Genomic DNA, 20,734 nt, shown 5'->3' with positions numbered 1-20,734 from the left:
ACTTTGTATATGTAACTGCAGCGGTAACTTAAAGTGATGGGGTTTGGTGTGATTATAGAATCATCCAAGTTGGAAAAGACCTCTCAGATCATCTAAATCCAAATATCCACCTACCACCAGTATTTCTCAGCTATGTCCCTTATTGTCATATCTCCGTATTTCTTGAACACCTCCAGGGTCGGTGACCCCACCACGTCCCTGGGGAGCCTGTGCCAGTGCCCGACCGCTCTTTTGAGTAAGTTTTCCCTATTATTCAACCTGAACCTCCCCTGGAGGCCATTCTCTCTTGTCCTGTCACTGGTTACATGAGAGAAGAGGCTGACAATATGATACTTGAAGCCAGAGAAACTGGAGGTGATAAAGGATAAGTGAGATATCTTGCTAAATCGGATAGTCCCCATGCTCCAGACACGTCTGACAGCTTGAACGGCATTTACTGGGTTCAGGCCTGGTAATTTGAGAGGAACCATTTTCTCTTTTGCAATACGACGTCCACAGCCAACGGGAGCCCCGAGCTGCATTCCAGTCCCCACACGTGTGCTCGCGAGGGGCGGGCCGCTACCGCGCGGGGCGGTGCCAGCGCGAGGCATGCGGCATCCGCCTCTGCGCTACGGGAGCGGCGCGGCTGTGGCGGCGGGGCCATGAGGCTGTGGGTGCTGAGCTTCCGCTCTCCTCCTCCTCCTTCTCCTCGCCCGGCGACCTCGGCGGGCCTAGCCAGGCCCTTTGTTCCTTAGGGCAGCGGCTCCCCACCGCTGACCGCCTCGGGGCGGCCGCGTGGCGCTGCGCGAGGCGGCGGCGGCAGGAGGAGGAGGAGCAGCAGCAGCAGCAGCAGCCGCCGCCGCCGCCCAGGATGCGATGGGGAACTGCTGGGCGCAGGGCTGCTGCGGGCTGCTCCTCCGCAGGGAAGCGGGCCGGCTCCAGCGAGGCGGAGGGTAAGCAGGCGGCGCGGCTGCCCCTCTCTCCCCTCCCCGAGGCGGGGAGGTGCTGGGTCCGCCCGGCTCCGCCCTCCTCCTCCGCGGCGGGAGCGCGGCTCGCCGGAGGGCTGCCCGGACAGGGCGAGGTGGGCGGGCTGGCAGGCCGGCGGCGGCGGCGGCGGCGGCGGCGGTGGTGGTCGTACCCCGCCGGGCCGGGCGTGCTGCTGGGTGGCTGCGGGCTGTGGTTACCTCACCGCGGGCGCTCTCGGAGAGAGAAAACCACAGAGGGGCAAAGTGAGCGCCTTGCGGGAAGACGGACAAGGCGACGTCTTCGGGAGGATGACCTTGTGCTCCCTGTGAGCCCTGCTGCGGTACGGCGGGCTGGCTCTGGAGGCCGGCGGCAGGGTGATGCAAATAAACTTTCCGATTTCGTCTCGGTGCAGAACCTATGCTTTGTTTTCCAACCACTGATTCGCGGAAAAGCAGCATGCAAACCCGGAAGGGTACGTGCCCTGCCGGCACTTCCGTGTCCTTCCGTACACCTGCCGGTATCCGGCAGTTCGATGTCGCCTGCTGTAAGAACCGAAGTACTGCTAGGTCTTGCCGACCCAAGCACCTTACATGTAGCAGGCTGGAGGCCTTTGATTTCAGTCCGACTCCGCAGGCAGGTCAGCTTGTCCTGAGGGCCTCCTGGTAATCCTTTTTCAAGGCACGTGGGTGAGAGCAGGGCTGGACGGTGGAGGATACCTGTTTGGTTTCCTGGTGTTCCCACTGAAGGTGTGGGGATAGCTGAAGTGCCTTGTCACTGAAGTATTCATTTCTTCTGCTGTCATCTGAGAAAAACAGGTAATACTTGATAGGTTCTTACTTCACCCGTTGTTTTTGCTGGGTCTCTGATTATAGCCCTTCTGACATTCAAGGTTAGTGATAAGTTATCTGCGATGTGTTCTTGTGCTTTAAATTGATTGTTTTGGTTTTGAGGCTTGGTGGGTTTGTGTTTCTTTTCTTTGTGCTTGTTTTTCCTGCCCAACCACAGTTAACAGACCCAATGGCGTTGGGTAGGAGGCAGCGTCCACAAAGGCATAAGATTATCTTGACCATAATAGTAATTCCTTGATTTACCCCTATCTTTTATCTTTCCCTCTGCTCCAAACTGACTGTTACCTATTTATTTTTTTTCCCCCTTACATTCTTTTCTTTGATGCTTGTTTGCAATTCTTTTATCTGGGGTTTTTGTTTTGTCTGGTTTCTAAACATTCATTGGTGCTTGCAGTGTTATCTCTTCTCGTGTTTGGTTTGGGTGCATGTCTGATTGAATTTACCAAGAGCATTACACAAAATTGTTTTCAGAATTTGTTAGCTTCTGCTGTGCTCAAATTTCTCATATTCAGCAATTGGTTTTCTGCATGCTCTTTCTGAGGTTACCAGTTTTCTTGACAGACTTTGTGTTTTGATGTCTTCCACATAGTTACCAGTTTGCTGCCAGCTTGGTTTTCATAGTGGCAGACAGGAATATCAAAGTGCAGCATTATGAGAAACGCCATTCTCTTAAGCTGGAGGATGGGGTTCAGGAGATGTTTGTAGGTGCACACCCTCAAAGGAGAAGGTTGTTTGCAGTGATGGCTTAGCTTCTCTGGCATGCACATATTTCTTCTTTGTCCAAGGTCAGACTGTCCTTATCAGTGAGATAAATCTTACTATTTGCTGTTGTAATGTTATAAATATACGTTCCTTCAGGACATGCCTGCAGTGAAAGGTTCTGGGAATTGTTAGAATCACAGAGATTACACAGAATCGTAGGGGTTGGAAGGGACCTCCAGAGATCGAGTCCAATCCCCCTGCAAAAGCAGGTTCCCTACACCAAGTCGCACAAGTAGGTGTCCAGGTGGGTCTTGAATATCTCCAGAGAAGGGGATTCCACAACCTTCCTGGGCAAAGTTAGCAAAGTGGAATCGTAGTGCAGAAAACAGACTTTTCTAACTGGCAAAGACAGCAACCTGTTTGGATTCCCTTTTGAACCCTGAAACTGGAATATCATATACAAGCACCAGCTTACAAGAAAATAATCATCAACAAGTACTTCCTCTTGTAGACGGGTGGCATGTGTCTTAACAGACCTTTGTTTTTTGGATGTGCTGGCAGTACACAGAATAGTATTAGAGTGTTAAGCAACCCAGGTATTTTCCATAAGTGTACAGTGGGAGAGACAGGGTATTAAAGTAAATAAAGTAATAAAGTAAAAAAGAACTCTAAAATGTATGTTATGAATTTTTTTTTTTAAGTTTGAAAGTGACCGAGTTCTGCGGTTCTGAATTCTGCTACCAAATTCCACAGATTTGGCTACTTCTAGGGCAACATAATGTAGCTTATTGAGTTAATGGTGATTATTGTCATCATTCAGATTTATTTTTCTCCTCCTGAAATAGAACTTCATTATTCTTAGGTACTCAAGGACTTAACTGTAAAAAGTAAATTCTGAATTAAGTAGTAAACTATACAGTTTTTAGCAAGTGTTTTCAAGGCCTGCAAGATTCTAATCTGTGTTTAATACTTGGGGATTCATGTATAATTTGTTGCAATGATTCTAGAGTTTATGTTGAACACATACATAAAGTAAAGAAATGTGAAAATCTTCAGTATAATATAGTTCACCTTTCTATAAAAACAGAAACTTTCAGTTGGTGACTTTATTTTTTATTTTATTTTTTAGGGAACGTCCTTAGGCTTCTTCTGAAATAGTTTTACATGAAGTACTACAATCTGCAGCCATAATTAGAAAGTAGGTCACTGCTATTTTATCTCTGTGCTCGACCATAAGGGTTCTTACATATATAGGACTAAAAATAATAAATAGAAAGAATAAATAACCTAGAGACAAAATATGTAGTTCTTTTCTTTTTCATTAGGGTAGAGAGGTGTTATCATACAGCAAAATGTAGCAAAACCAATTTTGTTCTCAGTGTGGAGGGGAAAAAAAACCTAACTCGTGCCATGGTTTTATTACACAAAATGTTAATGTTTAGTAGAGATGTTTTTTCTCATGCATTACAAACAAAAAAGTAACATGACTTTGCATTAAAGGCTAACAAGGTACAAAGATGTTAAGTGGATTAGAGTTGGTTTCTTTAATTTGTTTAGAACTTGAAGATTGATTTAAAGTGTTTATAGGTGCAGTGGCATACTAGCTGCCCTGATTTCTCCAATGCTCATCAAACCTATGTGTTTCTCGAGTCTGTTTTAGCAAATAAGAGTTGAAATGAGAATAATAAAAGTGTAGGCTTTTCAGTACTGCTACTTCATTTTTGTTGAAGTTGGTATTATGAGGATGGAGGTGGTGTTTTCCATTTCTGTCCTCCATGAACTCAGTCACCTTAGGTGTGGTGAGATTTCAGGTCCCAGACTCTTGTACAGAACTCTATCTTAGGTTATCGAGCCCCTGTTCAGCAAGGAATATGTAGCAGGAAATGTAGATCTTCCTTGAAATGTCACTACTGTTGATATGTTTGTAATACGTGTAGTAAGCTTACGCTACATCGTCTTAGTTTTCCACTGGTTCACTGTTAAATTCTTGCAACTAATCTGACTGCAGCTTCTCTGTCTGAAAACTTGATCATATTTTGAGTAGCCCCAGTTGCTGTAAACTGGAACTGTATTTTTGTTAAAGAATACAAGTTCCTGAAACAATTTTGTGCAATGGTCATAGTACATTCAGTTCCTAGTGGCATTGGCTCCTGCATGCTAAAAAGTTGTGCCTAAGATATAACAGTGAAATTACTTTAAGTGCTCGTAATACATTTGTCAGCTATAATGAAGATGTAGTGCATGAATTAAAATGCCCATTTGACACTGATTTTGTAGCAATGAATCAACTGAAGGTGGTTCCTTAGTGCCAGCTCTGCATTGCAATGTTACAGTTGTGTGTGCGAGGAAAGGCTGACCAGGAGTCTGCACTGAAAAGAGCTGTGCAGGTTTTTGGAGGGCATGTCCTGACTGATTTCTAAATAAAAATACAATGGGAATGAAAGGTGATATGATTAAAATAATTCAGGCTTTGGCTGGTGTGTTGCTTTTGGTAAAGTGGAGATGTATTTTGATTGCAAGTATAGAACAATCTATTGTAGAAGTATAGAAATGACTGGGGCTCTGGATTTATTGGATATCGATGAGCACTTGCAGCTGGAAACTTTGCTTTTAAAAAAGGTAGGTGAAATGGATGTTTTACTGAAGCATGAATGTACTTCTGGGGGACAGCCAAACCTCTGTCACTGGGTAAAATTTATTCAGATAACTCAATACTGTATTGGTGTTGTCCTTTTTATAAAGGGCAACATTAAGATAGATTAAGAATTAAGGAGGACACTAATCCCTGTATAAAGTTACTGACTCCAAATAGCTCTTTTTCTAGCTTAGGAGTATTGCCTTTAACCCAGACAGGTTTTTCTCAGAGATTTTCTTGTTCTTTTGATGATTGGTAATGCTTCCATGAATATGGGGGGAGAAGGTCAATCTTGCAGCTGTGTCAAGCTGTCAAAATGGGATGTATTGTTTAATGTTGACATCATACAATTATGCTAGTAAATAATTAAACCCCATGATGAGCAGTGGAGCTTTTGGAAGTTCTCTAGAATAGTGTTTTTCGAGAGAAGCATATTAAAGAATGTGCTTAATATTTGTCGATGGCAAGTCCATCATGCTGATAGTGGTGCCTCCAGTTTGAGGGTGTTTATGTTTTCTTCAGTTCTGTTTGCCTCTGTGCTTTGGTATAGAATGTTAGCAACGGAGAACACAGCTTGACAAATCAACATACTTAATATATGAAGTTTGTTTATTTAATACTGAAAATATTTGAAAAGCTATTTAAAATTATGTGACTCTTGTTTTCTTTCTGCTGGGGTTGAAATGAAGATTATTCTGTAGAGTAATATTATACTTGCTTTTCCAGGTCAAAGTACTTTAGAACATGTTCAACAGGAGAGCACTTCACTATAGAGGTGAGCATTTACACTTAAATCAGGTTGGATTTTGTTTTGTTTTGGCTTTTTTGGTTGGTTTGGAAAGTAGTTGTCTAATTTTTGTTGTGTGATTTTTTTGTTTGTTTGCAGAAGAAAATAAGTGGAAAGAGCTTAATTTTAGCAATACGTTTAATGCTTCTTGCAATAAAATAATGAATATACTGAAGTACTCCAGGTTATTCCAGACTGAATTGGTGCTACACTGCATGGCAAGATTGTGGTTCTTGGGAACATTAATACATCATCATATTTTATTAATCTATCATTTGTAAAGATGATCTGTGATCATCTGACATGAAGTAACTGTGGTCACCTGATAGCCAGCACCGGATCACTCTGAAGTCCATCTATTGCTTCTTTCATCCCTGCTATGCTGGGAGCTATTTTTTTTTTTTTTTTTTTCCCTTCTGCTGTTAATGTGGAGTATTTTGTTCTTGAGTGCAGGACCACGAGTCTGGTTCTAAAATAAATAAATAAAATTAAAAAAAAATCTGTTGGGATTTATAGTTTTATAAATTTATAGTTAGATGCACATCTGTCCATTGTTTTTACTAGAGAGGTCCTTCTCAACAACTGAATATCTCTCCTTTTGTTGTGTAAGGTTTATTTGTATTATTTGAGATTGTCAGAATAAGCTGGTTTACTTTCTCCAGGTATTTCTTACGGTCTAAAAGTTCTAGACCTTTCAGAGATTCCCTTTACTGAGAATACTAGTAATTAATCACTGCTTTGGTTTTGAGCCATGTAGAGTGTGGAAGATCTGTTTTTTAGCACACAGCTTCCAGTTGTGAAAGAGCATTCCTGCAGCAGCAATATGATAGAGAAAAAAAGGTTCTGTCCTCCCCTCAACTTCTTACGCGTATTCTACTTGCAGCAATTAGAACAGCAAAGGAGTCTTGCTGACCTCCACTTTTGATGTATTGACCTCATTTATGATTACTATTCTGAAAACAGTAGGGAACTTTTCCATTTCCTCTGTTTTGTGAGATAGTTCAACTTCTGCTATACCTGTTCAAGCAACTTCGAATGCTGCGTGTATTCTAGACTGCTTGGGGACTTCTTGGGCTTCTTATCATAAGGCATTACATTGCTTTATTGGCCTTTAGTTTTTTATATGCAAAGCTGGGGTGTGGGGCATATGTTTTGTTTGCTTTTAGAATCCTGGGTAGGAAATAATCCTATGTATTCTGTAAATTGAATACATCTTCAAATACTTTTTTTGAAGCATCACAATTGCCACGCAAAGGGAAAGTTACTTGCACTGTACCTCTCACATTTTGTGTATATTAAACTGAGTGGGTGCTTTGATTTTATTGAAGAGCCATACCAAGATGGAAGCTATGTACTAATTCCTCAGAAGAAAGATGCTTTTATAAATAGCATTACAATAGCAGTATTATCACTGGAGTAGTATTTTCACAAGGCACGTTAAATGTGTGATTACGTGTACTTCAGGTGTTCAGTGATTTGTTATACTGGATTGTAAAGATCGTTTACTTTTTCTCTGCAGTTTGAGAACCTCGTGGAAAGTGATGAGGTAGGTGCTTGGATCATAACATGAATCTTGCTAATACAATAAACTCACTTAAAATGGTGACAAGGTCTGTATCTGTCTCCTACTTGATGCCACGTTGATCTGCTCAGGCTTAAATTGCTGGGTTTTTTTTTTTTACTTGGTGTTTTGGTTGCTCCAGGAATATTTAATGCGTTCAGAGAGATGAAAAGCTGTGATGATAAAAAATCTGGCTACGGGAATGTGGGAGGTAGCACTTTGTAAAAGTGTTACGGATATTAGCAAGACAGAAACTAAAGAAAAAGTCAAAAAGCTTTGAAAAAGAATTTGCTCTTGTTACAGTCCTTGTATACAATTCAGCAAACGCTGAGTAGTAAATGGGCACAAGTTGCTTTGCTGAGGAGCATTTTGGTAGCCCTGTGATGTGACAGTTGTGGGTAAACTGGCTGAAGGATGTTTAAAAAAAATAGAAGTTGGCCTTAAAACTGTGCATTTAATGTAGGTTCATAATGGTGGGAAAAATGTGTTTTTATTACTTTGACTCGTGTTTTAAAACTGAATGACTAATAGTTTGATTCCTGAAATACACAACTGGAATGTTTATTTTCAGTTGGAAGTGCTTATTTGTTTTACTTAGTCATCTACTTTGGTTGATTGCATAACAAGTTCTCTTAACATTCCAAATTAAAATAATATATAAGGGTATATATTTTTCCCCCAGGTGTAAAAACCAACATGTGGGGTGAAACTGATTTCATATCATGTGTCTTCTACTCTCTTGCAAGTGATTGACTAATGGGATTTTCAAAAATTAAAGCTGGTTGTTTTTGTTGTTTTTTCTGTTTCCCACAGGGGGAAAGCCCAGGAAGCAGTCGCAGGTCAGTTGCTAAGATTCAGGGCCTCTTTTCCTCTGCTCTCCCATTGAATTTGAAAAAATCTTTGAGACTTCCCATCAAGATTTTTTCTTTGCTTTTTAATTAGATGCACAGGCAGAAAATGTTAAATTAACCTTAATGCTTAACTGTGTCAAAACAGTTGAGATGATGGCAAGTCTATGTGAAAGCAGAACATTTTGAAGTGTCTTTATTTTTGTTCCTTGGGGTTACATTTAATTTTAGCTGGCTGTGTTAGTATTTATGCAAGCTGTAGAAACTTGGTACAGGAAATGTATGAAAACACTAAACTGTTTCAGTTGCCTAATTCTAGATATTTTGAATTACTTCCATTTAATGTTTCTCAAAATGCAGTTCACTGTCAGAGGTCCCAAAGAAATGATATAGCAAACCTCACGACTACTATAATGCTGGTTTGTTATGCACATAAAAGTGGGCAACAAGTGGAAAAGGAACAAATCAGAATTAGGGGATCTGAATAAATGAAGAAAGAGGAGAAGTAAGATTTACTTAGCAATGAAATTTTAACCATTTGGTTCCAGTAATTCTGTTAGCAAAATATGTTTTGAGATTATACTTCTTGTAAAGGTGCAAAAAATGCTTTGTAAGGGGAGGGCAACATTTTCTCCAGTAAACTGGAATTTTGGAACTCTGCTCAAGAGGAGCAGGCCTGATGCACAGCCTGTTCAATTTGGATTAAAGAAGTCAAAAAAGGCTGTGTGTTTATGTTTAAATTACTTTATCATGAGTAAGCAATAATTAGTCTTTTTGTGTTTCTGTCTTGCTTTTAGACCTTTGACTGAAGAAGAAATTGCTGATTTGAAAGACAGGCATTATGACTCCATTGCTGAAAAGCAGAGAGCTGTTGATATGAAACTTCAATCAGAGGTAAGTAGTTAAAATGACTAGAATGGTGTGGGTAGGTTTTTGGGTTTTGTTTTCTTGTTTGGGTTGCTTGCTTGTGTTGTTTTGTTAAATAGTTAAAATCAACCACGAGCATGAGATTTCATTCATGTGAATGAAACAGTTGATTTTTGTATGTCCCTTGTAATTATTCAGTCAATGAGATACCCAAGGAGTTTGCTCTGCAGCTAAGTTTGCATCAGATATTTTCTTTTTAATAACTTCAGAGCTGAATGAACAGGCTGGCTCTTACTGAGATCAGTTAAATAAGAACAGTCTTTTAATTGTAAGAAAAGCAAAATGGAGAGTGTATTTGATTTAGCTTTTCTTGTGCTCAGTTTTTTCCCAAACTTTTCTTAAGGAAAAGACAATTTGTCAGTTTTCCTTCTGTGTTCTGAAGCATTTAATGGAATGTGATGTGGAATACAACATAGAAATGGAGAAAGATTTTGAATAAAGTAGCAATTAAATCTGCAGCTGAAATTCTATGTCTTTCACAGTATTATTTCATGATATAGCAAACCTCACAACTACTGTAATGCATAGTAACATGCAACCATGCATTTACAGCAATTCACTAGTAATTATGTTTATTCAGTAAGATAATGTTTAGTTATCTGAATTTTTTGGGATGTTTATGGAGGGGGGAAGCTGTTAGATTCAGTTAATGGAAAAAAATAGTTTACCTACAATTAAATTTATTTTATTTTTATTTTCTAGTGGCTCTTCTTTTGATTTATAGAACTTATGATTTTACTCATAGGAAGATAGATAGGTTCTGCTTTTGTTAACCATTATTATTTTGTTCATATACAGTTAGCCTTACAAGAGGAGAAGTTAAGAATAGAAGAGGAGGCTTTATATGCTGCACAACGTGAAGCAGCCAGGGCAGCAAAGCAGAAAAAGCTCTTGGAGGTGAGGGGAAAAAGACCCCAATATATATCAGAGCTTCTCTTCTGTTTTTATGTATGCAGACTTTCCTCATATCCTTTATATCTCAGGAAATGTAAAGACAAAATTGTTCCAGTTTGTAAATTCCAGTAGAGAAAGTATGATTTGAATCTGACTGGGAGAGCTGAAAATCGTTAGAATTGTTTGAAACAGCTTATTATGCTGAATATAGATTATGATTTTTTTTATCTAGAATTAGCTTAACAGACTTTGTAACATTATATAGAACTTACTGATCTTTAATGTAATCTATGATAGCTTTCTAACTAAAAATATTGAAATTAAGCACATGTTACAACATCATTTAGGTTTAAAAAATGAACTTATACCTTTATTTAGACTAAATTGTTGCCTGTCTCTGTGGTTTATGCTAACATGAGGATTAGTGTTTGAGTCATCTGAATTCACTGTTGACCCTGCTTTGAGCAAGAGGTTGAGTTTGGATGACCTTCTGAGGTCCCTCCCACCCTGAGTTGTTTATAGTCTTGTGATTTGTATGTATAGTAGCCAAACTCCAGTAACAACTACTTAACAGTGGTGTTTATTTAATATATCTGTGCCTGCCTTTGGATGTCTGTCTGGTAACTGGAGCTTGGTCAAGCAAAACAAAAGCTATATCTTGATTCCCTGCATTTCTAAAAACAGGTACTATTTTGTCTCCTGGTAGCATTTATTGCTGATTGTTTTCATGTTGCAGTTCAAAAACATGTATTGATGCGCTTAATATTTTCAGCATCTGAATAAGCTGTTCATAAGTATGTGTTTAAGTATGACTTCAGGTTGCCAGAAATGTGTATGTTTAACAGAATGTTTTTCAAACTATCTGTCCATGTATAACGTGTCTGACTGAAGCTATAGTATGTTCAAGGCAATTGCAGCTAGACATGTGATATTTGTTCAATTAGAGGTAAATTTGTAAGTGTTCAGAATTAGAGTAATGGAAGAAGTCTGAAATCTATAAAAGGTAAAGGCAAGCTCTATAACTCTAGTGTTTTTTCTGTATTCAAAAGTGAATAAATTGAAAGTTACTATTTGCAGACTGATAGCGATGACTCAGTTTTCATCTAATATTTATATTACTAAGTATAGCTCAGATCTCATTTTGCATTTCTCTTTCTATCCTCTTGCCATTTAGGGTGGGTGGCTAATTCTTTCTGACTCTTTCCCTGTCCCTGTCTCTTTTTTTTTTTCTTTTTCCCTCTATATAAAGTCAGGATAAGTGATTTCTTTTATGCTTGAGTCTTTCGTTCATCTTTGTAGAAACTCTGTGTGAAAAATACTGCTTTCCTTGTCTCAGTCTTTTTAACAGGCACCTCTCTTTGTCACAGTCTGTGACAGAACGCATTTATGGAGTTTTTTTCTTTCTCTTATGAAATTAATACGACTTATTCCCTTCATAAATAAATCCCATCCAAAATCCCAAAGTGTTAAGGATTTCTAAGGTAGTGTTTTTGTATATACATGCACTAAACTCGAACCTTTCTTTATCAGCTAGAAGCCAATTTTTGAATACGTAACTGATGTCTTTTCTATTCATTAAGCATTTTAAATTTAATTTTTTTTTTTTTTCATTGAAAATATGGTTTCTCCTTAAAACTAATTTGTTTGCTGATGTTTCCCTACTGAATGTCAGGGTAGTTTACAGAAGAAAGTTTTAGTATATGTGTATGATGGAACTTGTGGTGCTGTATGCTTGTAAGTGATCCCTCAAAATTGATAGATAATTTAAGTCAAATATTATGTAGGTATATGAATTCTAAAAGTCTGTTGCATACATCAGTAATAGATTTTTCTTAATTTTTTTCTTTACACCACCTGTGTTAGTGTCAATTTCCTGGCCCTTTCTCCCTGTTTGCTTAAGTCTTCCCAACTCTTACCACCAATATTACATTTCTAATTCTTCTGCGCTTCCCATTGCCTTACTGGTTTCAACCTGCTTATTCTGATACTTTAATACTTGTGATAAAAGGTGCCAACAAAACCACCATCATCTTGGGACTGAAAATAGTAGCTGATGAAATATCTCGAATGACTGTTAATCCAGCTAAGAGTGACTGTTGGATGAAGTTTAAATTTGGCAATTAAAAAAACTTGATTTACTTACACTCTGTTTTTCTTTGCAGGGACAGATCCGTTAAGGCTGAGAATAGATTTTTCAGAAAACATTTTTTCAGAAAACATTCTAGCTAATTAAGTCAGATTTGTCTATAAAGCTAGCTTGGTTTTTTGTTGTTGTTGTTTGTATTTTTAATCCTAGGTTTTGCCATAATCTGTGTGAGCAATACTGCTTCATTGCTCATTTACCTCTTGTCACATAGCTGGTGGTACCCAGTTTTAATGCTTACTTTTTTCCAGGCAAGGGAAAAAAAAAAACTTGAGACAAAGTTATGTTCTTAAAACTCCAAAACTTAAGAAGCAGTAGAACCCTACTTCTGTGACATTTATTGTTCCTATTATCACTTCAAAATGAATGTTGCTCAACTTGTACCTTGAATTTTCATTCTGTTTCCACCTTTTTTTTTAATTGAGAGATTTCTGAAGTTAAATATTACTTCCATATAAAAGACTCTTCAGTATCTTAAAATTTGATCTTCATTTGAATGAAAGTCAGTCTTTTCTTAAGCTGTACTTGGACTGCTCCGGGAGCCTGGACAATGCTCCTTTTAGTGCTGCGATTAAGAGAATGAGTACTGAGTGTATTTGAGAGACTGCATTCAGCATTTTCAACAATTTACTTCTTTCAATAGCAGTGTAGACAGCAGAGGATAACACAGAGAACACATGCCGTTAATAATGGAGACTATCAAAGGTAAGTTATAAAGTGTTAATAATAACTGAGCCGCGGCTGTTTTTAGTCCTGCTCATCTCTATCTCACACATAGAGGAAAATAAAGGTTTTTCAAGACTTACACGTACTGCATTGTTAAGTCAGAGTTCTTTTAATTCATTGCAGTTTTGTTCACACCAAGTAGTTACTGAATGCAAACTAGTTCCCCTTTAATCTGCAAACCCTGAGGGTAGATTGTATTTGCTCTAGGTGTCACTGTAGTTACTAGATTGATTCATAAAATATCAAACCTACTCTCAGCTAACATCTGTCTGTCTATATATTATATATCACAGGATCTTAGTGATTTATATATATATATATATATATGTACACACCTACATATGCATAAATCTATATCTATATAGATTTATATAGACATGTATATAAAATGCCTTATTGTGTAACAAAAACGTTTAATTATAAAATGTCTTTATTCAGAACTCTTAGACGTGCCCTATAAAAGTACAAATTAATTGAATGGGAACTTGAATGATTTATATATTCTGCTCGTTTCTTCATGGATGTTGTTCCTTTAATTCTCCCTTACAAATTACAAAGATGTTTATTGTCAAAGGATGTTTGAATTTAGAAAAAGCTCTAAAGGCAAACCATTATTTTTAAATGGAATAGAAGGGATGTTTAATTAGATGGAGAAAGTACAGTAAGAAAAGGAGCTATGAAAAATGGGTTTTATTGGACAAGTTGGAATTAGTCACATTTTGGAAATGTGTGTTACAGCATTTGAATACATTAAATTGAAGAAAAAGTTAGGAATTATCCATAATGACAGACGAGAGGGTAAAGGTTGTTTTATGACATAATTCATGTTTAGCTGAAATTACATCTAAGAATTGAATAGAAGCTCAGACTCGGGAGGTATGTGATCTGAAAGAATGAAAAGTCATTGTGATCTTTTTGTAGATTTTAGTTAAAGATTTATGTGCTTTGTAGCTTAGAAGGGACTGTGAACAGTTTCTTTAAAACTGAATGGGAGGATGTGTGGATTAACATCTCTTTTATGGTGTTAGAAGTTTATAAAGTTAAAAATAAAACTTGTACGGTTCTTACAGCTCTGTGACAGAGGAAGATTTTGATTCCTTCTTCAGAAATACAAAATTCCAGTATGAGGCTTTTCGAAGTAGCAGTAAGTCTTCCTTTTCTAATGCATGTCTTTAAATGGTAAGTGACTCAGGAACACAGAAGTGATATTTTCTTCCCCACACAGATAAAAATAGTTTTTAGTTTTCATATGTATTATTTTCAGAGGGAGAGAGAAAGGAAAAGAAAAAAAAAAAACAGAGCAAGTTCTTTTCGTCTTTAATCTGCAGTGCAAGGGCTCAAAAATATAGGAAATTTTTTTTATTTGAGCTAATGCCATTCCAGTTCTCAGGGGCAAGTTATGTAGGGACAAGTTCTGTGCATGGATTTTACTTCACTAAAGCATTCCAACTGTACGTGTGGAGGCAGTGTCCATGCAGTGAACTTTTCTTGTAAAGTCCAAGTGTTTTAAGGATGCAATATGTAGCTTTAATAGGCATATGTAGCTTTTTTAAACTGTGTCTTAGAAAAATAGTTAGAATCAAACTAATAATTTACTTCTTTTTCTAATTAAGTTTATCAGAAGATTTGGCTGCCTATATTTAAAAATTCCACTAGTAGTTTATGGGAAAATAAATTTATAAGCTGTTACATCCATTAGTTTAATGATGGTCTGTGATAATCACTAAGAAGTTGTTATACAAATTGAGCCTGCAGCTTAATGAATTGTTCCATAGTTCTAATTGAACAGTGTACTAAATGTCATCCCATAGGATCTTGGTGCTGCTGAGTATTACTAAGCTACTGTGCTTAGGAGTGATGGTTGAAGCCTTTTTTCAAATGGAATTTAAATTAAAGTACACAACGTAGAATGAAAACTTAATTTGAAAGTTTAGTTTTGCATGTCAAATTCAAGTTGTTTATGAATAACTTTTTTGTACAGGACTTTCATCTGATGCTACAGTGCTGACACCAAACACAGAGAGCAGTTGTGACTTAATGACCAAAACAAAATCAACGAGTGGAAATGACGACAGCACTTCATTAGACTTAGAGTGGGAAGATGAAGAAGGTAAATTTGTCATTTTTAAATGGGAACAGTAGTTTAAAGCTTACTTCTAATGATATTTCTCTCAATGTGTAATGATTAAACTGTACATAAATTTTAGGTAGGAAACTGCTTATTTTGATAAATGTAGTTATCTGTCTAATAATTCATTTATTTGAATCTTTTAGTAAATCTTTATTAAACGAAACTAGGTAGGTAGGGTAAGCCCATACCAGAATGAACTGTAAAGAAATGCTGCCCTCTTGTGAGCCAGTAGCAACAGGAGCAGTTTGTTCTATTTAGTTCTTTAGTTACAGAAATTGATCAAGCATATTTCATTGAAGTAATTCAGGCAAGTGTTGTGGTAGGATTTTTGTCTTTCGGTTGGTTGATTTTGTTGTTCAGCTTTTTTTTTTTTTAAAATGAATTACTTTATTGGTAACTTTTATGGTTCTACTGGAAACTGTCTTGGATGTGCATTCCAGATGAGTATTCCAACTGTTTTTGTTGCTGCTGTTGTAGATTTTTCTTGTTCTTTTTAGGAAATACTCAGAAGCCCTTTTCTTTCTTTCAAAGTTATCCAAGATTCTGGGATGTTGCCTTTTGAAAAGTTCACCACAAATAAGCTAGAATTTAATTTAAGAATTCATAGCTTTTTTTTACAATGTGTATAATTCGAATTGTTGGCACTATCAAGAGCACTAAAATGTCAAAACAGGCTTCTGAACTAGAAGGGTTTAACTTTCACCAATCTTCATGGAAATATACAACCTATTTTTTTTTTAGTGTGGGCCAGAGGGACTGAAACTAGAACAGTATCATGTGTGTTGAAATATACTGGATTTTACGTGGAGAGGTAATTAGCACCAGCAGACTTTGCACTTCAACCAGCTAGCAACTTAGCCACAGGTATTCATCTGTTTTTGCACTTCTTAAATACTAAGTACTGAGAAGTGCCAAAAACTGCCGAAATGCAGACATTGCTGCATTTTTTTCTGATTTCTACCAGCTTGTGTGCTGCAAAGGGGAAGCATTTTTAAGAGTTATTCATTGTGACAACTGGGCATTTCTTTTCCTTGTTCTCCTCAAATCTTGAGCAGAAGAGAGGTTAACACTATCCATGGAACACGACTTGTATTAATGGTTGCAAAAGGAGTAACATCATTTGAAAGCATTACTAGTCAGTACTGCAAAGACTTTGAGTAGCCTTAACAAATTCTTTCTGGATCTGATCTAGCTGTAAGTGTATTAAAACGATCTCTCTGAACGAGATTGACTGCTTGCTTACGATGAGCAATCTAGTTACTCTATTATCTACTGGCAAAATCTACTGTAGAGACCATAGCAGTCTGAAAAGCGTGTTGGTGGCTGGGCTGAGTGATCCGAGGTACTATCTTGTGGATTAGTTGTGCATTTCAAATGTTAGCAAGGCTTCTGGTAAAGAGTTGTACAGGGACTTCTCAGAAAGTCCGTATGTACTGACAGAATAATTAGCAGCTCTGAGGTGCAATTATCTGACCAATGTTTTGTCTTTGTGTGATATTAAGCTTACCTTTCCAATAAAAAAGTATCCAATATCTAATTTTTAGCTTCTATTTGAAATGTGATATTTCATCTGTTTGTTGATGAATTACAGGAGTATTACAGATATGTAGCTTTTCTGGAAATGGCATAGTTGCAAAATCTTGTAATGTTTTCATGCCCATAATGGAGTGCGGTAGGTTTCATATACAGGAGAAATGAATACTGCTTCTGAATTGTTTCAGGATATTTTCTGAGTTCCTCTGAATTTTAAGAGCCAAGCTGGCTACAGTGTGAATAACAAAACTGTGGAGAAGAACGAAGAAAAAACCTGTGATGCTCAGGAATGAAATTACCCGAGATTGAATCTCTATATGATTCTTGTTTTCTATGTTTTGATGGAAATGTAAAGATACTTGCTTCAATTATGTCCTTCTTACAAACATGTCTTAAATTGCAGGCATGAACAGAATGATTCCAATGAGAGAACGCTCAAAAACAGAAGAAGACATACTCCGGGCAGCACTGAAATTTAATAGCAAGAAGACAGGAAGTAATCCAACTTCAGCCTCTGATGATTCTAATGGATTGGAGTGGGAGAATGACTTTGTTAGTGCTGAAATGGATGATAATGGCAACTCAGAATATGCTGGATTTGTAAATCCTGTATTAGATTTGTCTACATCAGATGTAAGGACATCTGATTCTGATCAGCAGGACAGGTAGTGAAACTGTGGCCCTTGTTTGTGACCAAATGCTTAAAAGTGAAATAGAATGTACAAAAACATTGCTCTTTTATAGCACTGTTTCCTTCTTTTTCTTACAAATTGATCAGCAAGGAATGGGGAAGACTTGCTATCTGATTAATTCAGATTTAAGTGCAATTTTATCATCTACCTTCTAAACTTTTGTGAAAACTGGGATGATTCTATTGTGTATATTTCTGGATATCTGGATTTAATATGAAATTATCTGTGCTAATTTAAGCTTCGTAGCTTGGCATATCTATATTTTAACTAGCCTTCTTTTCTGGATGATGTTTCTATGATTAGTTTTTAAAACTCATCGTTGTCCTAACAAAGTCTTATATCATTTATCTAATACTTGAATATAGAAAAATATTTTTTAAAATGTCTTTATTTCTGATTTGTGCTCTCTGATGTGGTGTTCAGCGATTTAAAGGGTGGAATTAGCCAGTTGTGGAAAAAAAAATTACACGGTGAATTGCAGTTTTCTCTGTCTGTTATGTATTCTCTCTAGCCTTCTGTGTTCCTTTTATCATTTCCTTTACATTTTTCTTATTATTTTATGCTAAGCACAATTTACCTCATGGTATGAATCATCAGGTTAGGTAAAATATTCTATAATAATGCTGTCTAGGCATAGTCAGTGTGCCTAGGCAGAAGGGTTATTCCAGTTTAAAACAAATAATGTTTATATTTTGTTCCCATTATCTGCTGGGTGACTGGGAGGACCAAAGTTTTGATTTTTGATCACCCATCACCCCATTCCCTTAAAGATCAACATTTGCTACTACATGGTTTTTAAAATTCTTAAGTTGTGGATGACTTGTAAATTAGCCTAATGAGAACGATTATTGAAAAACAATGTTTTCTGAGTGAAATGGGAGACTGAATTTCTCTACAAAATAGTGTAGTTAAGTGCTCTAGCTTTCCTGTGCCTCTAAACTAAATGGTTAGTAGCGCTAACATGGGCTGAAATTTAAGCAGGTGTTCAGCTACTGCAGATCTAGTATATTGTGTGGTCTCCCCTTTGTTTTTAACATAACTTATAGAAGGGGGAAAAAGAAAAGCAATCCTCACTGAAGAGAAAGTGCAAAACAGTTGTAAATCTCAAGATTTCCCCAGCATTTCAGTAAAGCCATGCTAGTCTACTGTTACTTTGTCTAGCTGTCTGGTTTCTTTCCCCCTGAAAAAAGAAGAGTGGGATTTAACTTCAGCATTGTGGAATAAAAGCAGCACCCTGCTACGTAGGAAAAGCTGCATCATTGGAACAACTGAATTTGTTGGTACGAGTTACATAACTGTTTTAGAGAATCTGAGCCCATGTATAATGTTAGGATTGCTATAACGTGGTCCTTTTCTTGACAACTTAAAAATCCTGCATATTTGGATTAAATATGTACATATATCGACACTGGCAAAGATAAAAATCTTTTGTTGGTAACATTCTCTTTCTTAATTTAAATTGTAGCGATGTCATTGGAAATATTTTAATGTAATTATCTGCATTTGCAATGCCTGTAAAATGCTTTAAAAATTTGTACACATCAAACGTATATTTTTGGTTTGGCATAAGCTACTACTGTATAACTTCTGATGTTTATTCGTATAATATATTCTTACTGTAATGAAGGCAACTTTCTCACCCTGTAAATAACACTTTTTTAACCTGCTGAAACTGTAACTTGCCCTTTCCTGATCAGTGAAGATGAGATTGACTTGTCCTGACTATGCTTCAAGGAAGTAAGCTATTGTCCTGCTTGTAGGATGAGCAGGCATTTGGCAAAAAAAGCAGCCTTATCTCCAACTGAAAGTCTGTACTGTGACGTGTGTGTTCTGTAGACATGGTTACTAGCATTCTGCTTTTCAGAGTTAAGTGAATCATAGAGTGACTTAAGAAATTAATCTCAATGTTTGTGGAAATGTGAGAAATGGAAAGAGGATGTAAACAGCTCACATGAAACAACACAACAGTACTGTAAAATACGTATCTCTGTACAAACTTAAAACTAATTAAAATTTTCAGTCAGTCTTACGTATAACAGTGTTTTCTGTTGTTTTTGTGATCGCTATTTCTTTCATAGTGAAAGCAGTATGTGAAGATTAACCTCTAGTGTTACCCAAAATTATCTCTGCATTGTGAAGGAATCTGTTTCACTTTTAAAATTATTATGCATCACGTAACTTAAGGTTTTGACGAAGCTGTGTCTTGAACAACTGAGCTACTACTGTACAATCCCTCTTTTGGGACCTGTTGCTGTGGAAGGGAAGCTCTAACAAGTTGCAATGATAGAGGACCTGAAGAACTTGGAGTGTGGAGCCTTTCTGTTTAAAAAGAAGCGACTGCAGCACTGTGGTTCAAAGTAAGGATACACTTGCATAATGCAAGCAGCATCCCTGTCCTCCTTGTCTGTCCTAGCTAGTATATCATTTTAACTAACTTGCTGGCTGTGTCTGTATAGGGGCAACTGTGTATTTATTAATTGGCAATTGTGTTTTTTATCAAAGAAGAGTTTTATTAAGTTGTCCATCTTAAGTATGTTTTATGCTGAAATTGTGCTGTAATCAAATGTGAAATCTGTTGATGTGATAGGGCAGTCCCTGCGGTGCTACTTGACTAAGTATAAAGGTAGTGTTTCAGAGCACTGTCTCTTAGTATTCTGTAATTGTGAATGCTGTTAGCTATCCCAAGTGGAAAAAAAATGGAAAAAAAAAAAAAAAAAGCATCTACCTTAATGCATGTATTATTTTTTCCACTTAAGTTAGTAACATGTGGACAGAAGCTGCCATTAATCACGTGTGTGGAACCTAAGGATGCTGAATTCCCACTGATTATCTGGAAGACAAAAGGAGTGTCTTCAGGATATCAACTAAATTCTGTACAGGGGGAGTTGTATTTCTGAATTACTTCAGTTGCCAGCTTTATGTAGCCTCCTAGGCACTTTGCCAGCTTGCTTTGGTATCATACTGGAGGTGTCTAACTTCTCCATGTTTCTCTTTTGCCTGAACTGGAACAGTAGACTTGAGAGTAAAGCCTAAAAATAGTAATAAGAAAAGTAAGCATCAAACTGTCCATTTTGTATTTTGAATCCCCTTAATCCAAACTCTTCAGACTAAAGGTGGTCTTTTTGTAAACTGATGTATGAACAGCGAATTTCATTCAAGTCAGTGGGATAAAATTGTCACTTATGCAGTTGGTTTAAAGGAAGATTCAGTCTTACTGCTCCAAAGTGATGAAATGGTTGATGACCAATTAAATAACTTGTGAAGTATTGTGAGAATCATTTCAAATTGAGGGATCAGACTTCAGAGAGAGTGCATGCTGAGAACATTGACTTATCTAGTTGCCTTCTGTAAAGGAAAATGAT

The 20,734-nt window shown here is 37.3% G+C and overlaps 1 protein-coding gene across 2 annotated transcripts; it reads left to right on the top strand.

The window, feature by feature from the left end:
- The first annotated feature begins 547 nt into the window (after positions 1 to 547).
- On the top strand, positions 548 to 19,408 carry AP1AR (adaptor related protein complex 1 associated regulatory protein). Of its 2 annotated transcripts, none has more exons than XM_085222893.1 (10): positions 548 to 932; positions 5,857 to 5,905; positions 7,437 to 7,463; positions 8,292 to 8,317; positions 9,124 to 9,220; positions 10,052 to 10,150; positions 12,937 to 12,995; positions 14,087 to 14,160; positions 14,998 to 15,126; positions 17,084 to 19,408. In XM_085222893.1, exons 1-10 carry the CDS (start codon positions 856 to 858, stop codon positions 17,347 to 17,349), a joined length of 903 nt encoding a protein of 300 aa, XP_085079019.1. In that variant the 5' UTR covers positions 548 to 855; the 3' UTR covers positions 17,350 to 19,408. The 2 variants fall into 2 exon arrangements, with proteins under 2 accessions (XP_085079019.1, XP_085079018.1); XM_085222892.1 differs by having other exon boundaries at positions 549 to 932; positions 12,934 to 12,995.
- The last annotated feature ends 1,326 nt before the right edge of the window (positions 19,409 to 20,734 follow it).

This window comes from Meleagris gallopavo, chromosome 4 (genome assembly GCF_905368555.1).
Source record: "Meleagris gallopavo chromosome 4, MGAL_WU_HG_1.1, whole genome shotgun sequence".
Lineage (NCBI taxonomy): Eukaryota > Metazoa > Chordata > Aves > Galliformes > Phasianidae > Meleagris > Meleagris gallopavo.
This window is presented reverse-complemented; position numbering and strand designations above follow the sequence as displayed.

Coding starts and splice junctions, on each gene's coding strand:
- AP1AR (XM_085222892.1), top strand. CDS start 856: ATGGGGAACTGCTGGGCGCAGGGCTGCTGCGGGCTGCTCCTCCGCAGG. Junction 9,221..10,051: donor ATATGAAACTTCAATCAGAG/GTAAGTAGTTAA, acceptor GTTCATATACAG/TTAGCCTTACAAGAGGAGAA. Junction 10,151..12,933: donor AGCAGAAAAAGCTCTTGGAG/GTGAGGGGAAAA, acceptor TTCTTTCAATAG/CAGTGTAGACAGCAGAGGAT.